Source organism: Atractosteus spatula, chromosome 7 (assembly GCF_055471065.1).
Source record: "Atractosteus spatula isolate fAtrSpa1 chromosome 7, fAtrSpa1.hap1, whole genome shotgun sequence".
In the NCBI taxonomy this organism is placed as follows: domain Eukaryota; kingdom Metazoa; phylum Chordata; class Actinopteri; order Semionotiformes; family Lepisosteidae; genus Atractosteus; species Atractosteus spatula.
The window spans coordinates 5,499,869-5,517,236 of record NC_142712.1 but is presented as its reverse complement, the minus strand read 5'-3'; the positions used below and the strand labels follow the sequence as shown (position 1 = coordinate 5,517,236).

General features: G+C 41.6%; 1 protein-coding gene across 7 annotated transcripts in view; it reads right to left on the bottom strand.

Annotated features, from left to right (window-relative positions):
• The window catches only part of adgrg2a (adhesion G protein-coupled receptor G2a), a 37,431-nt gene that overhangs the window by 1,209 nt on the left and 18,854 nt on the right, over nt 1–17,368 (bottom strand). For all 7 annotated transcript variants that reach the window (XM_088920477.1, XM_088920481.1, XM_088920475.1 and 4 more), the window contains 29 exons: nt 17,261–17,329; nt 16,457–16,507; nt 16,155–16,228; nt 15,528–15,601; nt 14,718–14,769; nt 14,569–14,606; nt 13,888–14,018; nt 13,605–13,713; nt 13,159–13,241; nt 12,695–12,751; nt 12,098–12,159; nt 11,592–11,656; nt 11,384–11,429; nt 10,337–10,371; nt 9,982–10,103; nt 9,504–9,645; nt 9,105–9,406; nt 8,567–8,765; nt 7,351–7,507; nt 5,931–6,113; nt 5,011–5,133; nt 4,872–4,917; nt 4,609–4,712; nt 4,105–4,229; nt 3,468–3,739; nt 2,662–2,761; nt 2,153–2,436; nt 1,446–1,547; nt 739–882 (listed from right to left, as the gene is read on the bottom strand). In XM_088920477.1, coding sequence (XP_088776603.1) covers nt 739–882; nt 1,446–1,547; nt 2,153–2,436; nt 2,662–2,761; nt 3,468–3,739; nt 4,105–4,229; nt 4,609–4,712; nt 4,872–4,917; nt 5,011–5,133; nt 5,931–6,113; nt 7,351–7,507; nt 8,567–8,765; nt 9,105–9,406; nt 9,504–9,645; nt 9,982–10,103; nt 10,337–10,371; nt 11,384–11,429; nt 11,592–11,656; nt 12,098–12,159; nt 12,695–12,751; nt 13,159–13,241; nt 13,605–13,713; nt 13,888–14,018; nt 14,569–14,606; nt 14,718–14,769; nt 15,528–15,601; nt 16,155–16,228; nt 16,457–16,507; nt 17,261–17,329 — 3,351 coding nt within the window. The remainder of the gene's footprint in view (nt 1–738; nt 883–1,445; nt 1,548–2,152; nt 2,437–2,661; nt 2,762–3,467; nt 3,740–4,104; nt 4,230–4,608; nt 4,713–4,871; nt 4,918–5,010; nt 5,134–5,930; nt 6,114–7,350; nt 7,508–8,566; nt 8,766–9,104; nt 9,407–9,503; nt 9,646–9,981; nt 10,104–10,336; nt 10,372–11,383; nt 11,430–11,591; nt 11,657–12,097; nt 12,160–12,694; nt 12,752–13,158; nt 13,242–13,604; nt 13,714–13,887; nt 14,019–14,568; nt 14,607–14,717; nt 14,770–15,527; nt 15,602–16,154; nt 16,229–16,456; nt 16,508–17,260; nt 17,330–17,368) is intronic.

Genomic DNA, 17,368 nt, shown 5'->3' with positions numbered 1-17,368 from the left:
CTGCAGAGAGCACACGAGAGGATTTTTTTTTACACCATTTCAGCAGGAATGATGTGGATTAACATTTTAAAGGCGACCTCGGTTTCGGAGTTTGTGCAAGAAACCTTTTTTTTCATCCACCTACACAGAAGCTCTCATCTTAGACACTCTAAATGGCTCATGTCCATGGTCAAAGACAAATTTGATGCACATCATATTTCAACTGTCTGAAAGCTAATATTTCAAATGTACCCCTATGAACAATTTACAACAGTGACAAAACAGTAGCAGCATGCTTCATGGGTAATGTAAGCTGTAATAAAATCTGTGAAATGCATGTTTTCTGCATGTATCACCCCTTTGCGCTTCTTACAGTACTGAGTTCAAGTTCAGTATGTTGCACTAAAACCATGGGGATCAAATGCATATTTATGCTTTTTAAAGAATACAACAGTTACTTGTATGTCAAAAAGACCTTAAACGTTTTTTTTTTTAACTAAACATGCCTACACGGTTTTATTTCTGTGAAGTATCTATAACTTACAGCAAACACTGATTTCAATGTTATGGAACTTGCAATTTTGCATGAAGGCATCTTCAAATGCATAGTCCTGTTCACAAAGTTGGTATTAGCTGTGGCTAGTTCAAGGGTTAGGATATTTAAATGCAGAGGTTTTGGGACTGATTGTAGTGACACCTGAGCCAAACAGAGCCCGGCAGTGGTGCCACCACCTTTACAACGATGCATGGCATGCTTACTGTGCCCGCTGACTTGATCGCTGCTCTCGCTGACCAGGTAGGTGCTGGAGTTGCTCGAAATGTTGTTGGAGTTGGAAGAGTTGAAGGACCCCTCTGCTACTCCTGCGCGCTTCTTTGTCTTCTGGGTCTGTGTCCGGCTCCATTCTAGACATCAGAAGAGCAATGCACTCAGCTGAAACCTGAGACCTGACAATCTGGCAACACATCTTTTGGCATCTCTCTGTCTAGCCCTCCATTAACCTATGCATCCATCTGCCAGCCCAATTATCCATTCATCAGCCTCTCTGCCCTTCGATTCATGCACCTCTCCTTCTTGTCTCTCTATCTATATACACAGTTTTTCATTTTAGGTCAAAGGTCTGCTTGGTTTCTTCTTATGGGGACAGCCTCTTCAGTGTACTCTGAGACATTCGTAAGTAAATCAACAGGTGCTACTAGACTTGAGAAATCCTTAAAAATCATCTCCAGACGTTATCTGTCCAAATGCTATTTTTGAACTCAGTAGCTAATATTCTAACTGACCCATCATTTATTTTTTAAAACAAAAAATATTGTAACAGTATTTTAGAGGAGATAGGCATCTATATATTATACATTCCTGATCAGCATACCATGTTTTCTTCTGCTATTGCACCAGACAGAAAGAGCCCCTCTGGCCAGTATTCCCGAACACTGCTGGTAACTGATGAAACAGGTGCTGTTCTCACCTGAGTTTTCAATCTGACGGAGTTTCCCACAGCACAGGTACATTCTCCATTGCTTCCGAACATTTTCCTTAATGGCACAGTGAAAAATGAAGATGAAGAATCCTGCAGGAGAAACAAAAGTTGCAAAAAAAAGGTCACACATAATTTATCATGTGAATCATGTCAAGGTTTTCCTAAAAAGACACCCCTGCCAGTTGTCATTTTTTCACAGCACGAAATTTGGGAAATGTGACAAAATCTTGCATGGAAATGTTCATGTACAGTAAAACAAATTGTATGTTACATATTATACTCATGGTATAAATCAAGCGTGCTCGTTATTATAATTCAATAAACCATTTCTGCTGAAATTGTACTTGAGGGCAGTTTTAGATAATTGACAGTTGTACACCTGCAGAGACATCAGAGATGAAAGAATCTAGTTGGATTTTTTTGTTGCTGTGAACAAAATGATGTGTGGAAGATGGAGCTTTAATCAGATGTTTGGCAGGAGGTCAAACCCTAATCTCACCCACTCCTGCCTACCTCGGCTTGACTTTCAGGATGCTGGCTTACCCAGCTGACCCAGGTTCTCATCCTTCTCTCCACACCATGCTTACCCTTGCAGCACCTCCCTGGCTCATCTTATCTTGATAAAGCCCACTGTGCAATGGCTCAAGACCCTTGGATCTCTTTCCTACTCTGCACACAGGCGGACGGCAAGTTACCTTGCAGGGAGTTGAAGATGGCGAACAGGTACATGAAGGCCAGGTTGACGGGGCCCCAGGCGAAGAAGGCGAAGCCCCAGGTGAGGCCCAGCAGGAAGGTGAGGCCGGCGGCGCTGCGCAGGTCTTGCAGGACGCTCCGGTGCTGGGAGTTGTGAGGGTTCTTCCTCTTGATCCGGCACAGCTGGACCATCACGGCGATGAACATGGACAGGTTCAGCAGGAAGACCAGGCCAAAGTACGCCACCACCGCCACGTAGAAGACGATGTCGTTCCGTATCCAGCAGCTGCGGGGCAGAGGAGAATGAGCTCTGCTGCTCCGTCTATCAATACGGGGGGGGGGGGGGTGAGTAGCAGATAATCAACTGCAAAGAAAGGACTTTGTGTCTTGGGCTCAGGATTAAAATGGACACAGAGATGCAAAATATGAAAACATTTTAAATATCATAATCGCACAAGCTCCTAGAGCTGCAATGTTCTTACAGAAAGGAATGTTTACATTGCAAACTCACAAATCATCCACTGATCCATCGGGGAATCTTCCATAGGACATAAGACCATAGTTGTCTTTGTTGATGGCTATAACAATGATGACTATAATCAGTGGGACACCTGAAAATATTCCCAGAAGGAAAAGGAGAAAAGGTTTTATCATGGGACTGAAGAACAACAACTACAGAGTGCTTCATAATTCAGAAAAAAGTAAAACATGAAATGTACTGTAAGTAGTTAGTACATTGGGACTAGCATTTTCTCTCTTTTCTTCAAAATAATGGACCCTCTATTTCCACCTTTCAACTTTAAAATCAGATTCCAGATAAACCGACGGGAAAAGGAAGGAGGTGATTCTTCGATTAAGAGGCTATTTGCAACAAAACAAGCAAGAAGGCTCGATGTAATAGCCTGTTCTCATTTGTAACCTTTCATATGTTTTTATTCAATATTGTTATGATGATGATGATGATGATGATGATGTCACACTCGTTGCATTACGTAGAAGGACCATCTTCTGCTCCACATTACCAGTTCAGTACAGAATGTTAGACTTTTTATTGCCTCTAGAGGCCCTGATGTCCCTTATGGCCCTTAAAGCAAACTGCATGGTTTATATGGTTTGTATGGTTTTCACTTGGAGTGCCTGAGTACATAATTGGACTGATTGCCATGTCCTGTGGTTGCCCTGTTCTTTCACAGATGGCAGGTGAACCAGAAGAAGAAATAACAAGGCTTTGATGTCATCATTAATGTAAAGTGGAGTTTCTGTAAATAAGAGTGCAGCTGGGCCACAGGTATTCTCTATTCATTGTGCTTAACTCACCCCAGCCGATGAGGGAGAACTTGAGCATATAGCGGCGCACGTAGATGTTGAAGACCTTCACCAGGGCCAGGTACATGTGGAAGGCCTCTAGGCCCATCCAGGTGAAGGAGACGAGCAGGAAGTAGTGCAGGAAGAAAGCAACCGAGATACAGAGCCCAACAGCATTGCGGTACAGCGCCAACCACGCATCCAGCAGGAACACCAGGTTGAGCAGCATCAGGGCTGTGCATAGCTGGATCAGAATTTTCGATGGGATGTCTTTACGCACTTTCCTGGAGGGAATGAGGAAAGGGGTGAATGAGGAAAGGAGCACACTTCATGTGCTCCTTTACATAATCAAGATATACCAAAATATACAAAATCCTGCTATACCAAGATCAACTAAGATAGAGTCTTTCTGTAGAGTTTTTTATGCCAACTGCACCAAGAAAACAAACACAAAAATGGTATTGTGGTATTGCAGACGGATTACCGATTATTACACTGAACAAGTTTCTTCTAAGGCTCAGAGGTTTTTTGTTTGTCCCTGCTGAATTAAAATCAACTCTATGATGATTAAAATATTGTAATCATCCAATTATGCCCACAGTAAATTAGTGCACAATCACAACAAGCGCTGAGCCTACAAAAGGCTTACTCAAAGGCGATGTAGGTCAACAGAGTGATGGACAGGAAGATGGCCGAGATCCCACAGCCAATGTACGTGATGAAGGTGAGAATCGTGGCCTGCACTGGGTCGTTGATACCTGTTCTGGACAAATCCTATGAGTCAGAGAGGAAAAGGCAGATAAGGATTATTGTGTATTCCTACAGTCCTGTTTATTTCACAGTTCAGACCCTTTCCACCACTAAGGCACTGTAAAACCTTTGTTATATGTCTATCCATTATCATGAAGCCACATATTCCATTTCTCCTTGAAGCTAGCTAAAAGCAGAAGAGGAGCAACAGAATGTAGGCTCTACATTGTGAGCAAAGTGGAATGTGGTGTCATTAGAATGGCAGCTCCTTACAGCCTTTGGCATATTTTAAAAAAGGATGTGGTTCTGAGGTTTTGACCCACAGACCAGATTATATATTATTCAGAATTTATTATAGACCAGTTATATTACTGAGGGGAGAGGGAGGGAGAATGATACTAACCAGCAGAACTCCAAAGCTTGTGAGATGGTTGCAGCTACAGACAGTTTCCTCTGCTGTGAAATTGGCTACACTGCAGCCTGTGTTATTCCAGCCTCCACTTCCATCTTTGAAACAGAAAACAAGACAGCGTCATTAAGCAGAACAGTCATGCCGGCTGCAAACCAGTGTCTGGTCTCCCGAGCAACATGATCATCAAGTTAGTAATGTCTTTTTTATAACTCTACCTGCTGATGGCATAAACAGGATACAAATAAGAGACTCACTATTTTGGTTGAAATCCCAGTACACGCAGCGGGGAACGTATCCACTCTAGGAAGAGAGACATAGTACAACATGTTAAAACATATCCAGTCTGAAGCGTGTTGATACTAACAGTTCTCCCTAAGACCAACCATGAATTACCATGATGGGTTCCAGGTTCCGCAGTCTGAAGACAACACTGTCCTTCAAATTAGACAGCGACAGGTTAGCAACGCTTGTTCCAAGGATATAGCTGTTCAGCTTGCTGCTCGCCAAGGATTTATCCTTCAAAGAAAAAGAAAGAGTAAGTCTGTGAGCTCAGAAGATGTCCTTGCTGGATGAAAAGAGAGGCGGAAGACACAACAACAGTGATCATGCAGGGCCTTAAATATGGAGGACAGTTTTGGAACTCTTGTAGTCCAACAACCATACAGGAAGAGGAATGCAGTTGCTAACGTGCTGTTTGCTTTCAATTTGCAGACTTCACTTTGTTGCTTATTTCAGTTTGTGTGTTTTCCAGTATTCAATTTCTTCCCACTTCATGTACAGCCCGACCACCACTGTTCAATGCTTCTTTGTTGTGATTTTGAAAACAAATTCCTTTGACTGATACTATAGTAAAGAGATCCAAAAACTTCAGCTGGATTAAAGAACAAAGCTCTGAGGTTCTCACCTACAAGTAGCAAAGCCGAGGAGAATGCATTATTGGTCAACAAATATTATGTGGGGGCTGTTTTGGGCAATATATTAAGTACTATTTTGTCCCAAGCCCTTTTTCTACTGTTCTCTGATGTATCTCAGTCAACATTATCAAAGATCAACAAGCAAGTTTTCTTAGCAGGGATTATTGCAGCATAAAGGATGTTTCTCGGGAGTTGGACAGAGCCCTCTATCTCCTTTTCTTGTGTGCGCTTGGGATATATACAGTACGTGCTATTTTATTACCAGAAAGGTCCACAGTCCAACTGAATTCAGCTTACTATTGATAAAGTAGCTCGGATGTAAGTTTCTGCCCTGCTTTCCATTTCGTCCTTTCTGTTCATTTCAAATAAAAATCAAGAACACAAAAATAGAAGAAATACCACAAAGACAGTGCTCTTCTGGTAGAAGTTGAACTGGATTCTGGACACCAGACTCTGCTGCACTGGAGATAAATTATCCAGTAGCACAGCAGGAAGAGTGATGGTGGCAGCAGTGGAGTTGGGTGTTTGGCTCCTTACATCGCGAACCACTCTGGTAGGGGAGGACAAGCTCCTCACATCAACCTGCACCAGATAAAGCACAGGAGAACCTTAAGACAGATGAAAGGGAACAGTATGATTCCAGGTTTCACTTTACAGTCATAATTGGCCACAAATAAGAGGGTGGTGGACTCTTTGTTGGTGACACTCATCCTACAGAGCCTGCCTTCCATTTCCTTTTGACTGTTGCTTTTCTAACTCTTGGGGCTGAATCTCATTCTAGTTATGAGTAATAAAACAGATGCCCATTCATGCACCGCAGGTGGGTTCACACACTTGCTTGACAAAATCAGATTACCAATCTTGTCTAGCAAATGTTCTGAATGATTGAACAGTTGGTGGGCATCTTGAAAGGCTGCAAGTTTTCCTTTTTATAAATTATTGGTTATTTCTAGTTTAGTAGTAAATATACACGAAATCAAAACAAATAACACCTGAGGGCAAATACTGCTGAGGAAGCAGAACCAAGAACTGGACCAACTGAGGATAAGAAGGTTGGTCCAGAGACATGAAGGAAGTGAGTGAAGGAGACTCTAGAGTAGATGTCAACCTCAGGAACAGTGATATCACCTTCAGCAAATGAGCACCAGCAGAGGACAGCAATGATGACAGCTGGCATGGTCACTTCAGTTTCACTTTCCTTCAGCTTCCCTTCATGTCTCATAGTCCCTGTTTCACTATGTAGTGAAATTGAGTGACTGCTGTTAACAATACCCATGCTCAACTCATAGTGTCTGTAATTTAACTCCCTGAGACAACTTTCTCTCCCAGCTTCTGGCTTATCACCAAATCCTCATCCCTTGGGCACTGGCTAAAACAAAGGTAATGAACATGACTACCTTTATTCTGCTCAAGTAGGGAGCTGCGTCAGCAATGCATAGGCTGCAAAGGAACAGGTACAGGTTTATTTTGTGCTGAAAAGAAAAGAGACACAGTGTTTCGGCTGTGGATCCTTCATTAGGTGTCTCTTCAGATGACCCCTGACACAGCTGAAGCATTGCGTCTCTTTTGTTTTCAGCATGATATAAACCCTTACCTGTTACTGCAATTCTGCTGCTAGCAGTAACTGGGTAATTTGCTGTAAAGGATGTCCAATTTCCAGATTTCTACACACATGCAGACTTGACTACACATGCTGTTTATCTGATGAAACTTACCTATAACAGACAACAAATAGGCACTCGTGTTCTGGTCTCTTGAGTCACAGAGTGATGCGTCAATGAACGTTCGCATTATATACACAGCTGCTGCTGCTCCATACCTGCAGGTTAGAGGGGTCAGCGATGGAGAAGGATGTTTCCTTGAAATTGGCCCCATCTATCTTCTTCACTGCCAGGGCCAGGGATTTAGAGGTAATGTTTTTGGTGTCCGAGTCCAGCACCAGCTTGAGACCGACCGTGTCCACCACTCTAATAAGTCTAACAGAATGGCAAACACCAGGGTTTACAAGGGCATGCTTGGGGCCAATTCCGACTTGAACAATATGACAAGGTAGATTTTATGTAGAGACGTTTTATGATAAAGAACACGTTTGTATATTAAATTATAGGTTTTTGGAACCTTTGAATCTTGAAAGAAAATATCCAGATTCATTAATGCAACATTCATCAAAAGGAGATATGGTTAGACTCCACCTGCAACCACGTTTTGCACAATAGACACATTAAACATTTGAGATTGATTCCAATAAACAAACATAATATGACATATTACTGCCCAGTTCAGCGTTTCTTGGCATCAGAGTATCTTCATGAGATTTTCCCTGCTCAACATTTGGGTAGCTACTCTGGGAAATTGTTTGGGTTTTTCTGAACCGTGTGTAACATGTGTAAGATGTAAGATGAGTCTGGAGTGGTGATGTCACACCACTTCAGTGTCGAAGTCTCCTCTACTGAGGAGGCTGGCCTTTTGGTCTAGTTAGCTTGTCTGCTGCTCATGTGGGCAGTGTTCTTGTTGGCTGTAGGGAGGTGTCTGCTAGATAACAAGTCATGTTATGTTCATATCAATCCGACTGCACATGCAATAAACAGGTCAGTGGACAATGAAACCTATGGTGTCCACAGTCGCCAGGGAATGAGCTGAATAAGAAGCAGTTCATCACAGAGAATTTGTGTTTTTCCATTCATTTGAATATGAAATACTGTGTCTTGTCGGTCAAACTTTGACATTTAATTGGCAGACAAGTCTCAGCCTGACCTTTATTCCTAACCTCGTGTTCCTACCCCGGCTGGTTAGGGAAAAGTTTCCAGGTTCCAAGGTTAAGGAGAAGTTTCCTAACTGGCTGGAGTTATGTTCAGCTGCCTTACTGAAGATACCATCCTCTCATCATAGGATTGACATATATCTAATATACCGTATCAGCATGTGTGTAACGTATGTATTGTAACCTTTGCAGCCTTGCTCAGCCATTTCCTCTAACATGCCTGCAACACAAATACCTCTAGAAATGTCAGTAACCAGATAAGAAAGCTGATTACTTTTGGGAGGAAGAGGCCAGGGCTTTTTTTGAGGCGTTGAGAAGGTTGCTGACAACGCCCACCACGAGCTGTCCCACACCTAGGCTCACATTGGGGCCAGACACCAGGTTCTCCAGCTCAGACACCAGGCGCTCAACCTCCGATGAATTCAACGAGGACAGGTCTGTGTTCGGATCCAAAAGAGAGCTGGAGGGTATAACTAGGGGAAAGTGAAAAAGGAATTGTCAAAAGATCGTTTTTGAATTTTATGAAAAAGAAAAAGTCAGTGGCTTAAACCACTGACACTGTAATATGGCAGGTACATTCAGGACGTTGATGAGATACTGCCAACAAACTAAGGGATTTAAATTAAAATACAATGCTAAAACAACAAAGTGCTGGAATTTTGCTCTGGAAGTCTATTAAGCCTCTCACATTGTTTATATGTAAGCCTCCAGGTTTGGCTGATTCTTATTGATTTACTTGTAGTTTATTGATGAATTGGAAACAGAGCAGTGACCACTGGAGTGCTGAGTCTATGTTGACTAATGAAGGTTACCTGTTGTGATGTTTTTTGTGGAGGCCTCTGTGGTCATTATGAAGGGTTCTGTGAAGTTAGTTACTGAACTGTTCACGGACGTGGTTGTTGAGGAGCTTGTGAATTTGGTTGTATTGTTGGCTGGGGCAGGCGTTGTGTAGTTGTTCGTGCTGTTGTTCGGGAGGGTGGTTGTGTAGTTGGTTGGGATAGGAGTTGTGCTGTTGGTAAGGAAGGTGGTATCAGGCATCTGTGTGAGGTTGGTCCCATTATTCTGCCTTGCACAGGTTTCATTCAGAAGAACTGCAAAGCTTTCACTTGCACTGCTAAAGAAATGCAAAAATCCCCATGTTAGAAACAAAACACGCGGAGGACTAGTAGAACATGTGTAAGACGGATGACAGTCGAGGGCACATCACTCACCAGGTCTCAGGCCTGTTTGGTCGGTACACACTGTAGTTTTTATTTTCAGGACAAACCTCAGAAAATCCAAGTGAGGAGGAAACCCAGCAAGAGCTGGAATTTAGCAGTCCCAAGGCACTTTGAGGTGACCAGTTACAAGGTGCTTTTAAAAACAAGAAACCATCATCAAAAAGGATTCTAAACAACAGTCAAGGTCCCGCGGACTATCAGACAGATAATTCAGTTCCAGACTGACATGGAACATGGATAGCAAGCTGTTACCAGCTGCAGATGGGCAGAAGTGAAGGTAAGGTAAGAGACTATAGAATTTGTGCATAATCAGATTGAAAGGTTATCTACTACATTTCAAATGTTAAACTACAATAAATAGATGCTTCAAGCTATTGTTTGTAACAGCAATGAATATACTGCTCTTAATCCTCTTTAACTGGCAGACATACTGGATCAGAAAGTTTAGCTTCTTAGATAACAAACTTACCCAATCGAAACACATCTCTGTCATAGATGAGGATATTCTTCATCAAAGCCTGAAATGCTTCACTAATAACACACATGTTCCGGGGTGCTGACATCTTTATAATGATGTTACAGCTTAACAAGCTGGGTGGAGGAAAATGGAAAAGATGTGTGTTTTAAGAACATAGGAGCGTTTTATAACAAGAGGCTGCTCAGTCCACCAGATCCCCTCACTTGTTTTCATTCCAAGTGAGTATCAGGCTGAAAAAAGCATTTTCTAATATCACAGCATAATTCACTTTCATCAAGATTCAGGCCTAGAAAAGATTGATTTTGAAAATATAAAAAATCTGTTGCTCAGGTTTACAGAAACTTACATTGTGCTTTTGTTCTGACAGCTCACATAGAAATCCTGAATAAAAAAAGGCAAAAATAGAGTTAGGCAAGCAAAAATAAAGATAAGATCACTTTATTGGCTATATACAATTTCTTGTATTAGGAATTTGTCTTTTCACAGACCCCAACTTGCTCTCCACAAGACAAACAGACAGGGAGAGAGAAGCTTGGGGTCAGAGCGCAGGGTCAGCCATTTATACGGCGCCCCTGGAGCAGTGGGGGTTCAGGGCCTTGCACAGAAGCCCAACAGAGTAGGAGTCTTCTGCCAGCTGCGGGATATGAACCAGCAACCTTCCAGCCACAGGCACAGAGCCACCGCACCGCCCCCATACTGAAAACAGTATTTAATTACTTTTTGAAGATCTTTAAAGTATCAGAAGATGACAGCTGCAACCTTTTAAATTAATTTGCAAAGACGTCCCTCCCCCTTTCACAACCTTCCCTCCACACAACATTGAGCACAACTGTTTGCTGCTCTGCTAGAGCCTGATACCTTCACTAAGTAGAGGACAGAAGTATCTTCCTCACTGCAGTGGTGCAATTTCTGCTATTTTTCTTCAGTGAATGGTAGTTATGAATAAACAGGACTGCTCGTGGTTTCATTCATTGTTTGTAGCAGTAATTTTTAAAACTCAGATCCACAGGGAAGGAGGTATCAGCCCCTCTCCAGTTTGAATCAGATCACACGTCTGAGCTCCGTCAAGATGATGGAGTTTCTCTATTGAGAAATGCCCGTTTTCACCATGTTATGTCTTTTATTCACGAAATATCTCCGTAAAATCATTGCAGCATTGCATCTAAAGAGTTTTAACAGTTGTACACAAAATAAATCAAATCACGTTGCAGAACAAGGTAATTGGGCTTGTACCCCTCTCAAGTCACTTCAATGCAGCCGATACACTGATTCCTCTAGATACCAGTGTAATATCTACAGTAAAACGCTGCCCCTAGCAACTTTCTGTAATAAAATACACTGGGAGGAGGAGTCCCTGGCATCGATCGTCTGTTTCATGAAGTGTCAGCATTACCTGAAGGCCGGCTGCAATGCTGACTGCTGCACAAGCAGAGGACGGCCTGCGAATCAAGAACACTGCTGTTAGCAAAGCGTTACAGCGAGGCTTGAAGACGCACTGAGATCCCAGCACGAGGAGCTGCGAAGAAGGCGCAGCTGAAGAGGAAGAAACGGGAGTCCTGTTTACTCCACAGGCTCACAAGCAGCTGATCTGAGACACCTACAGCATGGGGGGGCCCTGGGGGAGGTTGGTCCCACTGCAGGCAGGGTTGGTGCGGAGCTGGTTCACCTGCGAAGAGGAAAGAATTGCAGTCAGCCCCTGTTCTTCTTTCCGTTATGAAATATCCCTTTCTAACATGGAGAAGGATGGCATTAAGAGAAAGAGACCTGACCTTCCATTTCTGAACTTCATCTCACACTGTCATATTGGTGCTAATGACCAAAATAATGAATTAGGCCTAAATAACCTTTACCGTGGACACAGAACTCTTCATGTTTGGAGGGTAGCTCTGTCTGCAGGTTTTCATTCCACCTGCACTTTTCTTTATATACAGTAACTCATCTATTAGTGAGCTCGACCGGATCAGTTTAGCTTCTCTTGCCTATCGCATCATCCAGGTGGATGCTACACATTGGTGGTGGTGGAGGGGATCCCCATTACCTGTAAAGAGCTTTAAGTGGAGTGTCCAGAAAAGGGCTATATAAGTGTGAAAATTAAAATTATTATTACCTGTCCCCGAATATATTCCAAGCTTGTGTTTTCAGCTTGTATTCTCACCAGGTAGTAGGCAGCTGAAATATACAGGGAGTCATCGAATGAGACTGACTGATTCAAGGCCTCGTGACCCTTTTTCTGCAGGTATAAGAGGTATCAGGTGTCTGTTCTGCTCGATTTGTTTGATATTGGAAAGACAAAGCTGGGACCTTGTTGCTTAACCCATTTCCAAGTGTCCCTTCCTTCAGAAATCCTGACTGCAGCATTGCTAGAGCACTTGACTTAATACAAGTTATCCTCCTTGGAAAGGCAGCAGTATCAATGCACACACCTCATTGAAATTAGTCCACTTCATTAACAAGGCATGTGAGAATGCTAAGGGGATCCAAGGGGATAAGGAGAACATTAAATATCATTAATTGAACAGACACACTCACTGAATAAGACACAGAATTCATTTTATTCTAGCAGTAGTACAGCTGACACAACTGTATAAAAAAGGTGAAGGAAACACTTCTGGTCAATAAGACTCAGGGGTAAAGAGCAATACAGTAGGCAGCTCTTACTGTGTTTGCAGGAATAAACACAAAGAAAACTCGGAGGACTACTGACCTGTATCATTGCAGAAGCCAGATAAATCACACTGATCTGCCGCCTGGCTTGCACTTTCTAAGAGAAAAAAATAAACAGTTAATAGGGTTTATTCCATGCTGAAAAGAGAAGAAAGAAAACACAACGTTTCGGCCGTGGAGCCTTCTTCAGGTGTTGAAGAAATGTTGTGTTTTCTATCTTATCTTTTCAGCAGGGAATAAACCTATTACTTGTTCCTTTGCAGCCTATGCATGCTGACGCAGCTGCCCACCTGAAAAAATAAACAGTTACTATTTATTATTTATTATCTGTTACTGCATTCAGTTTGATTCTTTAGATCAATGTGTCAGCATCAAAATTTTGATTGAGGTGATTTTGAAGTAAAATACAGTATATTCTCAAAGGAAAATATTCTGCCAAAATCTAACCACAAATGCACTATTTTAGCAATAGATGTTTTCTTAATATCTTATCTCTCTACATACCAGAAGTGGTGTTGAAGCTGGTGCAGTAGTCTACCCTGTCCTCGCTGGTGTTCAGCGGAACCCACACTACTCCAGCAGATGGCCTGCGAAGACAAATTGGACAGGAGGGAAATAAACATCTCATCTCGTCCAAGATAGATGGAGCAGCAGACATCGCTATAATGAACTGGTACTCACTATGGAAGAATGAATGAATATTGAATTCAATAGACAATATTAATTAAGTCAAATGACTTAAACAATTAACATTGTTTCAAAGAAAGGTTACCAATATGTTTACAGTGACTGTAAACTGTGAAAAAGCAGTATAATTGATATTAATTCAATTAATTAGCAATTTTCTTCTTGTCCTGTGACTATTGTTAATTACATGTGGTAACCAAATCACATACAGACACTGAATCTGCCTGCTTTTAAGTAGAAACCATTCAAAAGCATGGCCTTACCAGGGCACATGGATGCTGCTGTTTTCAGCACAGACGTTAGCTGAAATAGTGGTCGTGGAGAGTAGGGAGACGCTATACCGCATGCTGTCTTCGGCACACAAACACTTGCCTTCAAAGTATAAGATGAGCAAAGACATGAAGAAAGGGTTTTAAGAGACAAAAAAATATTCAGCATGGCCTTTCTGCAGTTTTTGTATTTTGCCTGTTGTTCCACCAACTCTGAGCGAAGGTGTCTCTGTAGGGAGACTCTGTCACGTGTGAGAGATGCTGCACACAGACGTACCCACTCTTTCCACAGCGCCGTACAGGGTGGGCTGCAGGAGACTGGGTGCTGCGGTGTTCAGCAGCAGCGATCTGAGGAAACACTGGTCAGCGGCCATCTTGAGCTCCAGCACTGCAGTGCAGTTGTTCGTACTGTCCAGGATGAAACAGGAGAGAAGTACTGTATTTCTTCATGATGTGTTTAACCCCTTTGCAGAGGCACAGTCTGAAGCCATAGAAAACTGTATATGCATGCATTAATGAAACTGTAGAACGAGCTTTAAACCAGAAATTAAATACTAACTCTGCACACAAGGGTAGGCCAAAAGTGGTTCATTTAGGAAATTAAATACAGATGGAGATCTAAGGACTGAAACATTCAAATTTATTAGCCTATATAATAAAATATTTTTTCCTTTAACTTCACAAAAGGATTGTTTAACTTAGCTACTAGCCCATAAAATGAAATCAAATGAACATTATTCTACTCTATTTATTAAAAATACATTTTCACTTGTTGTTTATCCTTCTAAGCAAGTATTGTAGTCAAAACCCATATTTCTGGCACGTCTTTTAGTTTTCTTTTTATTTGAAACAGAAAATATTGAACATACACTTGGATTTTCATGCTACATCACCTTTTAGCATGAATAAAGCTTGAGGTTTTGGTATATTAATGTTACTGTATATTTCAGTGACTGACCTTATATTTTGCTTGTTTTCACATCTGACGTAGATGCTCTGAAAAGAACAAGATTATCATTTAGTAGTTTTATTGTGATTCAAATGAGATTTAAAGAAAAGTGACTAGAGGTCACTTAAACACCCATTATTAGAGGATCATCTGTTTACCTGAAACAAACTAGATGTTGTCTCTGTCTTGGTGTCACATTGTCGTTCACCTCTACAAAGAAAAAGAACAGTAATGTCATAACCTTTGAGAAAGTAAGAATCCTGGCAAGTATTAAGAAATATAATACTCTAGAAGTATCACATTGTGGTACAGATATCTTAAAGGATGAGCCTTCTTCACACCTGAAGAAGGCTCAACAGCCGAAACGTTGTGTTTTCTCTCTTCTCTTTTCAGCAGGGAATAAACCTATTACTTGTTCCTTTGCAGCCTGCGCATGCTGACGCAGCTGCCCACCTGAACCACTATCTTAAAGGATGGTTACTTTGAGTTGACATGTACAATTGTTACTTCCAGGTTTGGTCTGAATGAATTTTCTCTACTTAATAAAAAGAATAACAGTAATGAAACTTTATTATTAACGAATGTTTTGTGGCTTGAATGTATGGATGGGTGCTATCTTCAATCATCCTGGGGGTAGTGAGAGGGGAGATATATTTATGCAAAGGGATGTTTCTTCTTTTAGTCTGTGACATCTTTACGATAAGGGTTGAGGGAGTGAGAAACAAGCTATCCAGGCATACTGGTGAAGCCAATGAGATCTTTGGATCAATAAACTACTATCAAATATCCTAGATAGGCTGAATGGCCCCCTCTTATTGGTAACTGTTCTTCTTACTTTATGGAACTCACAGTGCTATCAATGTAATTCGGAAATATATTTATTGATAAATAACATAACCTCATCATCACCAGTTGCTTCCAGATAGATGATCAAGTACGTAGTATTAGTTCTTCATATTGTACCGTACCTCAGAAAGAAGGAACTTATCTTGTTTGTGCTGTTCGTGGGCACACATGCAAAGATGTCGAATTTTTCTGTGAGCTGTGAGTCAAGTATAGATAAGGAGTTAGGTGCAATGAAACGTCTCCTTCGCTCAAATTCTTTATCAGAAGGCTGTTCTGATTAAGCCAGACAGTGTAAAAACAAAACAACTGTTTAAACACCAAAAGTAAATGTTTGCTTCTTTGTACATTTTAACCAATAAGATTGCATGTGCTGTTTTCTATGACGTTATAAAAGATGACTGGATGAAATGAGCCTCCAGGACAAAATCATTGTTCTCTTTGCCTCTTATCAGAACAATTGCCTGTCAATGTGGATACGAGTCTCTATCCTGTCTTTTATCTGATCCCTCCTCTTACATCACATACTGTATCTAACTCTGTTATTTTCATATGCAACCTCTTTTTGTCAAGAAAATATACAAGAAACTGAGTTACAAAAAAGAAAGAGATTCGTACTATAGTTCTTACAATAACCTGTAATTTAAATGTCTGTGCAGGTTCTTTTAAAGGTGTGGCCAGCATTTCCCTGATTGTTCATCTATAGTGTCTTGGTTTGTTTTTGGTTGGGGATCAGGACCTCCGACACTTACCCAAGCTGTAATTTGAGATTCACCAGCGTTGCCATTAGAAGAGTTAAAAAATATGTTCATTCCGTAGTATGCAGCTGTCAAATACAACAAACATGCTAGTATTAATCCTACAGAACTGAGCATTGTAATTTATTATGATGAAGCTGCTTTTTATGAGGTTTCCTAAAATCCTCCCTTTTCCAGACAGTGGAAGCAGTGCACCCAATCGTGTTCTATCGACGATGTAAGTTCTCTCAGAACTTGTCAAGTCATAAACATTTCGTAAGACACCCTTGAAACTGGGAAAGCAGGGTTGCACTTACTTGTTTTGGTACAGAACTCAGAGAAGTTGCACAGGCACAGAGTTGGGAGTGCTGAAACAGAAAAGAGAGAAAAGTAAAGCTGCAGTGTAGTATTTCCACACCACACACCAACGCCTGGAGATATCTAGGCTACTCTGAATGTAATAAACAGCAGCTTGCCTGTCTCAGAGTAAGGGAGAGTGATATAGGTAACTATGGAGGCATCCTCAGCTGAAACCAGAGAAAAGTGCCAGGATCAGTGACCTTAGTACTATACACCCCAGTATATCAACACATTACACCCTAGTGTCTGCAGCCCAGTATATCAGCACCATACACCCCAGTATATCAGCACCATACACCCTGGTGTATCAACACCATACACCCTAGTGTATCAATACATTACACCCCAGTGTTTGCACCTCAATATATCAGCACCATACACCCCAGTATATCAGCACCATACACCCTTAGTGTACACACACCAGTACTGTATATCAGTACCATACCCCAGTGTATCAACCAGTATCTACACCCCAATATTAGTACAATACACCAAAGTGACACACCCCAGTATACTGTATCAGCACCATACACCCCAGTGTCAACACCTCAGTTACCTCTGTTATACACACCCCAGGAAAGATCACAAACACGTGGGGACAAAATTAATTTGTTGTTAATTTGTAACGCTATCCAAAAGACAATATCAAAAGAATTAACTTTTCTTTAATAAAAAAGTCAACGTTCTCTTGTAAATATAAACCAAAAAGAGACACAGAGAATGAGTTTTTTTCCGAGCCTGGGCTGTAGGTGTGTGCGTACCTGTTGTAGCAGTGACTCTAGGAGTGACTGGCGTGGAGACATTCAGAAACCCAGCGGTGGAGTTATGCACTAACAACGGAGGAGAAGAACAACAGATTAAAATGCACG